The sequence below is a fragment of the Macadamia integrifolia genome, unplaced genomic scaffold (assembly GCF_013358625.1).
Source record: "Macadamia integrifolia cultivar HAES 741 unplaced genomic scaffold, SCU_Mint_v3 scaffold2097, whole genome shotgun sequence".
NCBI classification, from domain to species: domain Eukaryota; kingdom Viridiplantae; phylum Streptophyta; class Magnoliopsida; order Proteales; family Proteaceae; genus Macadamia; species Macadamia integrifolia.
Genome location: NW_024868509.1, coordinates 70,683 through 79,301, shown reverse-complemented (window position 1 = coordinate 79,301; position 8,619 = coordinate 70,683). Strand labels below are relative to the sequence as shown.

At 37.1% G+C, this 8,619-nt stretch overlaps 1 protein-coding gene across 1 annotated transcript in view; it reads left to right on the top strand.

Annotated features, from left to right (window-relative positions):
• The first annotated feature begins 2,666 nt into the window (after positions 1-2,666).
• Positions 2,667-8,619, top strand: part of LOC122065699 (beta-galactosidase 15-like) — a 7,115-nt gene continuing 1,162 nt past the window's right edge. Inside the window, exons 1-13 of the mRNA XM_042629539.1 lie at positions 2,667-2,877; positions 2,963-3,058; positions 3,146-3,258; positions 3,948-4,014; positions 4,125-4,217; positions 4,639-4,782; positions 4,868-4,959; positions 5,040-5,145; positions 5,474-5,561; positions 6,888-7,006; positions 7,095-7,265; positions 7,572-7,753; positions 8,439-8,533. Of these exons, the coding sequence (XP_042485473.1) occupies positions 2,683-2,877; positions 2,963-3,058; positions 3,146-3,258; positions 3,948-4,014; positions 4,125-4,217; positions 4,639-4,782; positions 4,868-4,959; positions 5,040-5,145; positions 5,474-5,561; positions 6,888-7,006; positions 7,095-7,265; positions 7,572-7,753; positions 8,439-8,533 (1,561 nt within the window). The 5' untranslated portion in view covers positions 2,667-2,682. The remainder of the gene's footprint in view (positions 2,878-2,962; positions 3,059-3,145; positions 3,259-3,947; positions 4,015-4,124; positions 4,218-4,638; positions 4,783-4,867; positions 4,960-5,039; positions 5,146-5,473; positions 5,562-6,887; positions 7,007-7,094; positions 7,266-7,571; positions 7,754-8,438; positions 8,534-8,619) is intronic.

The following is an 8,619-nucleotide window of genomic DNA, read 5'->3' as shown; positions in this document are numbered from 1 at the left end:
TATACTTATGTACTTTTACGGCCCGCAATTTAAAAGCATTACAAAACTCTATTTATGGTAAGTGGTCAAGTCCCCAATTCTTCCATCAGAGCTAAGCCAATTGTCATTCCCCTAAATTGAATACCACTATCTATGAATCTTTGCAGAGTTAAAGTGGGATAAGATGAATTTGCTAATAGCGAAAAGTAAATACTTTATAAATGTAAAGGAGTGGAAAATAAGTGCAATCTGTTTTTCGATTTTTTTTTTTGTTTCCGAACGCCTTCCTTTTTTTTTCCTTGGATGGTCTTATTCCTATATGATTGTCCCTTTCTAACAAAATCATTTGTTTATCCACACACATAGGGAGATGGAGAGGGGGAACATTGAATGCAAGATGATATAAAGATATGTACATCCCAAAAACAAATAAGTCAACATAAAAGAAAAAGTCTCAAAATTGCAATGAATTACTAACACAAATGATATATCTATTTTCAACTTATCATGGCATAATCTAGGATGCAGAGCCAAATTGTATTGAACCAAAAATAAGGAAAGAAAGTACCTATTGACTTAAAGATGCTATTGGAGTAAAAAGCATGGAACAAAAGTTGTCACAAGTCATAACCTAGTAACACCCCAAATACCACTAAAGTGGTCTAAATTCATTAAACAACTGTATTGAGCAGGGAGGAAAAAGATAAAATAAATGTAGGCTCCAAAAAAAAAAAAAGGAGATTGATCTGAAAAAAAAATAGAGAAATATTTAACAGCACGGACATCCATACATGATTAGGCGTTTCTGATCTCTCTGAATTGAGTTGTTAATTTTCTCCCCATGTTGCCATGTTGTTCTATTTCTCTGTTTTAGTGATGAGAATACGGTGTGGGGTGGGTCCTAATTGTATGTCTGAGGGTTTTTTTTTTTAATATGTTGAATATTCATCTTATTTGATGAAATATGTTGATTGGATTCTTTCTTATCCAATCATTGGTCAATATGAGAGCACTTGTGCCCAAATTAATAGGATTTGATTCGCCACATCATTCCGATATAGGCCTCAAAATTCCATAGTCAGTTCCCTAAGGTTCAATGGGGTTTTTCGTGTAGATATTGAATAATAGGGATATATATCTATCTATCTATATATATATATATATATATATAAAGTGAGAGACAGGAAAGATTGTAACCCTCTCCACCTTCAAACAATGGTCCCATGATTTGATTCCTAATTATTAGGGATTTTTTTTTTTAAACTTCCCCCTTTTATGCATTATTATGTGACCACGTTCATGGAAAGGTTATTTGATATAAAGCTATGAGGATTTTTTCAAAATTTCCCCTTTATGCTTTATTATGTGCCCAAGTTTATGAAAATAATTATTTGAAATAAATCTGAGGATTTTCTTAAAACTTCCCCTTTTTGTGCTTTATCATATGCCCACTTTTTTTTTTTTTGGTAGAGAGATACGTAGATTTTAGGGGAGAGAGAGAGAGAGACAGAGGAGTGAGGCACTATAGAGACGTTTAAGGAAGAGGGAAGAAGCAACAGTTTAGCTATGAGGTCCCATGATTTGATTCCTAATTATTAGGGAATTTTTTAAAAACTTTCCCATTTTCTGCGTTATTATGTGCCCCATTTATAACTACGAGGATTTTCTTAAAACTTCCCCTTTATGTGCATTATTATGTGTTCAAGTTTTTTTGTTTTTTTGTTTTTTTTTTTCTATGAGAGAAAGATACATCCATTTTTAAGAGAAGCAGAGGGGGGGGGGGATGAGGCACTATAGAGATGATTAGAGAGAGAGAGGGAGAGAACTATAGAGAGTTTATTATTATTATTATTATTATTATTATTATTATTATTATTATTTTCATCTTCCATTTTGAGGGGTGAGAAGATGAGTGAGATTTTTTTAAAAATAATTATAGAGATTTAATTATGAGAGAGAGAGAGAGAGAGAGATTTAAGGAGTAATAGCAAGAATTACTTCCCCATTTCTCCTTCATGTTTAGACAAAGAAAAAGAGAGAGATAATTATTATTTTTCTTCATCTTCCATTTTGAAGGGTTTTTTGGTCATTTGAAATTTTTTTTGTCTTTTCGAAAAAGTATACCAAAGACAAGGAGTACGTACTTTTTAATAGTAGTATAATATATATATATATATATATATTATTTTTTTATAGGAGAAGGTTTTCTAAAAGGTAGTGTGGCCCGTGCACCAATGTAAAAACCAATGAGAGCACAAATAGAAGCATCAATAGTAATGGAATTTTCATTTTAAAAAAAGTAGACGATAATACTCTTTCTTGTGTCTATGTGTAGAGGTTACACAGGGGTTTCTTTTTCCCTTTTTTGTATATACAGTTTAAGTTCAATGTTTTGACCTCAAACATTGAACGTGTCTCACGGGTTTCAGTTTATTACGGAAGGAAAAGAGTGTTTTGAGACTGGACACTCTTTGCTTGATGAGATTATTAAGCTAACATGCTGTTTGGACCCTATTTCTCTTATTCAACTTTGTCTAATCTTAGAAATTTGGATCATGAGAGACTACTATTTTGAGCTACAATGCTACTGCTCCACGGGATTTATGAGTCTAATGTTAGAAATTTGGATTATCAGATCAGATCTGCGTATATATATATATATATATATAGCTGTTCTAAACATGCATCACAGATAGGAGAGATATGATGGAGTACTTCTGGAGGAGAGATATGCTACTTGTTCTGGGTTTAAGCCAACTGCTGTGTTTTTCTACTTCACTACTACTGGCACATGCAGCAGCAACGCAAGTCACTTATGACAATGGCCAACTTCTGATCAATGGACAACCCAGAATTCTATTTTCCGGTTCCATCCATTACCCACGCAGCACTGTGGAGGTAATTAAACTACTGCTTTATGGGTTTCTCTTGCTATAATTTTTTCAAATCATACTTTAACCCCATTTCTACATTGATTCATCAGATGTGGCCAGACCTTATCCAGAAAGCAAAGGAGGGTGGAATCGATGTAATTGAGACTTACATTTTCTGGGATGTCCATGAGCCCCATCATCGCCAGGTTTTGATCCATCTCATTATGAAACTATGACATATGCCTGCCTATAAACATATTCTAGCTAGCTAACTGTTTTTGGACCTCTTTCAGTACAATTTCGAGGGAAACCTAGACTTCATCAGATTCTTCAAGGCAGTGCAACAAGCAGGGTTATACGGCATTCTTCGCATTGGTCCTTATGTCTGTGCCGAATGGAACTACGGGTAATTCATTTAGGGGATTAACTATGACACTCGAAGGTTAATGGTGTATTAAATAAGGGAGAAAGAAGGCTACCTGCTTGGGTTCCCCACCCCCAAACACATGGAGAAGTGGAGGCGAGCAGTAAAAAGACACCCTGCCTCCGCCCCTACATCGCCATGTATCTAGGCATGAAACGCAAGCGGGTAACATTCCTTCCTCCAATAAATAAGTTTCAACACGGACTTTAAAATGTTGGACCCAGACTCATAAGCTGAGCAACACAGTCATCCAAGTTTTCTCATATTAAAAATAAAAATGAACAGGTTACAGGTTTAATGTCCAGTCATACCTAGATGGATACAGAGAACAAAAGAACAATCCCAAGCATCACCCACCTTAGGCATTGCCATCAGCATGGATGATGGGAAAACGTTATCCAGAGATACCATTGCCACCTTTGATATTGCCATTAACAGCCACTCTAACCGGGGGATCCAAAAGAGACCTAGTGCCTAAACCTGTATAGAGGTCTGTTCTAGGCATCTCAGCTAATTTCTGAAGAAGTAAAATTGGGCTACCCACTTAATTAGTTTGAGAAGTTGCACATTTTTTAGCAAGAACATCAGCCACAATATTCACCTTTCGGTACCCGTTTTTTATCTAGTCTAATCCACAATTACAATTACTAAGTGGCATTTATCTTTATCAGAGGATTCCCAGTGTGGTTGCATAATCTGCCAGGAGTTGCATTCAGGACAGATAATCAAGTTTACAAGGTTCCAAAGCAGATTAATTTCCAGTTTTTGTGTTTACATATTTATTACTTTAGGGTTTCTTCATAAACAACCATTTTCTGCATTTTGATAATTCTATTACCTATTTATAGGATGAGATGCAAACCTTCACCACCAAAATTGTTGACATGGTTAAGCAAGCGAACCTCTTTGCTCCACAAGGAGGACCCATAATTCTTGCACAGGTCTGTCTGTCTATGTAATAGTATCACTTATTCGTTGCTTTTGCTGCTATTATTAATAGGATCATCTCCAAGTAACCATAGGTGATGATAATAAGTCGTCACCATCCTATATTCAACACGAGGGAAAAACCCACTCCCAGATGAAACAAATGGCATTATTTGAGGATAGTTTATCATTACCCAATAAAATGGAACCAGATCCTCTCCAACACGCATCTGACGACTGAGTGTGTAGTTAAGTGCTACTAATCATCCGATTCACACTGGATGCGCTGATGCACTGGAGAATATCTAGGTCTTACCCAAAATACTCCCAATAGTACCTAGCTTGGTATATACAAAGCAATTCAAGTCCCTTATTAATAATGTTATCACTATTATGATTACTAATTAATATGAATGTTGAATCGATGTGCAATAGATTGAGAACGAATATGGCAATATCATGGAACCTTATGGAGCCGCAGGGAAAAGTTATATCCAATGGTGTGCAAAAATGGCTGAATCTCAAAATATTGGCGTTCCATGGATCATGTGTCAACAGGACGATGCACCACAGACTATGGTAATCATTTCTGCTACTCAGTTATAACCCCCCTCCTCTTTTTTTTTCAGCTCTTGGGTAACCCATTGTCTGTATTTTTTATCAGATAAACACAAACAACGGATTTTATACCAAATGGGAATGGAAGCCAAATAACCCAAAAAGTCCTAAAATGTGGACTGAGAACTGGACTGGCTGGTGCGTATGCTTTTTTAACTCTCTCATCAAAATTAATTAGGGCGAAATCTTCAGATTATAATTTGAAGGCTTTCTTTCAGGTTCAAGGGTTGGGGCCTCCCAACTCACCATAGAGCTGCTGAAGATGTGGCCTTTGCAGTTGCCCGTTTCTTCCAAATTGGTGGTGTTCTCCAAAACTACTATATGGTTAGTTCCCGAGCTAGATCAATATCTACGTCAAAAATTCCTCATTTTGTATTTTATATTCATCTGATTTGATGGTATTTTGATAATTTTATCAAAATTTTGAATTAGAGTTCGAGTAACTTTTTTTGCTTTCTTTAGACTAAAATTTACTTATTGAGATTTGAGATGTATGTGGATTTTTCTATTACATGAACTAATCCATACAATATCAAGTGAAAAATGACGCATTATATTTCACTGGGGCATAATGGCACCTAGAAGGCGGGGCCCTTTTATTTTATGTGTATGTGTCTTAGAAAGAATTTACTATTTTCTTCATTTATTTCAGTACCATGGAGGAACAAATTTTGGTCGTACAGCCGGCGGCCCTTATATCTCAACCACTTATGATTATGATGCCCCACTTGATGAATATGGTAATCAGCATTTCATATTAATATTAGAAGAATAATTAAAAGAAAAAAAGTTTTAGTTTAGGTTATAATTATTAGGGGTGTCAATCCTGAGCCCGCATCGGTAGGCCCGACTGAGCTCAACTCGCTTAAGGCCCGACCTGAACCGGCCCATTTAATAAACATGTCGGGCCTAAGGCTGACATATTTATAAACAGGTAGTACACGGTGCAAGGGGTAAGCCAGACAGGTGCCCAACCGGCCCGACATGTTTACTAGCCCGACCTAGACCGACCCCTTTAAACCCGATCAAGCCCAACATGTTTATGCTCCTCCACCTCCTCTACTTCATCCCCTCCAGTCCTCCACTGCTCCTCCAATTGCTTCTGAACTTTTCTTTCAGAACGATCTCAGATCTGAAATTATTCCACACAAATCTGAAGTGGCGCAGCTCTGAGGATCGTGAGGGAAACCCACGGTACAGTGAGTTTGGCAAATTGTAGACCCACTTACCAAGCTTCTGCGACTCAACGACCGCCCATTCATCTCTTCCCTTATATCAAGACCACCGCCCTTTCCCACCTTATTTTATATATATATATATATATATATATAACATCACATATTGGATGATTAATTTATACTTGTCTTGTATCTTCGTGTCAATACAACGAATTCAATTCAATCAACTCATCTTCTCCCTTATTTTCTCATTGCCTGAGCGGCACTGTCTGTTCTCCGGCTTCTGCAACTCGGTGGCGTCTGATGAGTCCTTTTCTTATAGAGCGTATCGAACTGATGAAAGTAAGGGCATGTCTTGGAGCCCTTGGCTCCCTTCTTGTTGCTCTCTTTCACCTTCTTGAAGTACTTACTGATGTTCTCCCGCTGCTCTTTGCATCTCTTGGCATTCCTGTTGTATCTCAGAGTAACGTTCCAGCCAACCCCAACCAATCTCTGCAAGAGAGAGAGAGAGCACCAAGGTTCCATAATGGGAAGATCAAATTCCCCTTGGTGTTTAGGGAAGGCCCGTTTAGAGACCGATTAACACCCGTTTATAGTTAAACATGTCTGTAGCCCAATTAAGACCCGTTTAAGGCCCGTTTAAGGTAGCCCGATTAAAGTCCAACACCGACCGGTCCGATTACAAACCGTACCTTGCCCTCCAAACCTAGGCCCATTTAAGTAAACGGGCGTTCATGGTGCAAGGGTTTCAAACCACCAGGCCCAATTAAGCCCGACCGAGACTGACCCGGCCTGACCGATTGACACCCCTAATAATTATCATCAATAAAAATTTAATGACTTTCTTTTCTATAAAAGGAAAAAAATTTAATATATCAAACTTCTCAGGGCTTCTCAATCAACCAAAGTGGGGACACCTAAAGCAACTTCATGAAAGTATCAAATCAGCTGAGAGTATTCTAACTAAGAATTCATTTACACACAAGGCCATCCAAAGGCATGTGACGGTATGTTTCAACAATCCATTTTCTATATATCATTGGAATTGAATGAAAAGGAAGGAATATTTAATGTCATTTTTCATTTTGTTTATAGCTTACTACATTCATGGATCACTCTTCTGGAAAATCATTCTGCTTCTTGAGTAACCTTGACATTCAACAAGGTGTGGATGTTGACTTGGGAAAGATAGGCAACTACTTCCTGCCTGCTTGGTCTGTTAGTCTTCTTGTTGATTGCAATAAAGAGATTTACAACACTGCTAAGGTAAGCAAGGAGAATTTCCTTTGATAATATAATTTATTTTAGGGAAAATGGTTCCCATTAAGAAGTGTGGCCCCTATGCTTAAACACATTTGTGGGAGGATAAAATGATTGTCCCACCCCCATGAAATGAAAAATGATATCTCTATTGATGCTTTTTCATGCGTTCTCATTGGCCCTCACACACGTACAAGAACCGCAATTCTCCTTTATTTTAATCCTTTCTTATAATTAATAGTTTTCATTGTCTTCTAAGGGTTTCAAAAGTACAATGTTTTTATCTTTCTTTTTTATTTTTTATTTTTCCAGGTCAACACACAGACATACTTTAAGACAAAAAAACCAAGCAATGTTGGCACTCACCATTGGGAATGGAAGGCTGAGCCCTTGGATGATGCCCTCCAAGGACATGGATCGTTTACTGCAGACAAGCTTCTTGAGCAGAAGGCAACTACTGTGGATGCTAGTGACTACCTGTGGTACATGACTAGGTAGTTTTTTGATCATTCCTCCTCTTTTTTTTTTCTAATAGTTACTCTTTCCTAAAACTATGCCTAGGGAAGGATAATGCTTCACAATTTACTACATGGCAATATATGGGTTTTTCTATGTGATAGAAGACTATGCAAACATCTCATTAGTACAATTTCAACTTAAAATGAGTAGATTACAAAAGATTATAGTCATCTCCATTTTATTTTTGTAATTTTGCTCGAACTTTGAATCATAGTAGAGGAACTATTCTACCCATCCGTGGGTTGCCCAGATGGTTAGGGTGAATTGGGGATTGTGTGGATAGGTACACAGTCCCAAGTTCGATTCTCCATCTGTGTATCTTCGATTTAAGTGGAGACCGTGGCGGTGGACTCCTGTGCTAGTCTCCCCGAGGATTAGTCGAGATGCGCGTAAGCTGGCCCCGACACCTTGGTTAACAAAAAAAAAAGAAAAAAAAAGCTAAGGAACTATTTTTGTTTATTTCGGACAAAAATTTAACCATTGAGATGTATGTAAAGTTCTCTATCACATGGACTAACTTATGTATTACCAAATAGCAAATAGAGAAACATTATACTTCACTACACATAATAGTGACACCTAAAAGTACCTTTTTTTTTTTTATCCTTTATTTTTCTGAAAGGCTGATCAATATATCATGTTGTTGTTGGGATCTTATAGCGTGAACATTGATAATTCTTTCGGTAAAGAAGCGACCCTGCATGTGAATACAACAGGTCATGTACTTCATGCTTATGTCAACAAGAAGATAATGGGTAATTTAACCTTGAGTTTCAATTTTTATCTATTTATTTATTTATTTTTATTGGTACATACTCTATGAGGAGGGGGAGGGAAGGTG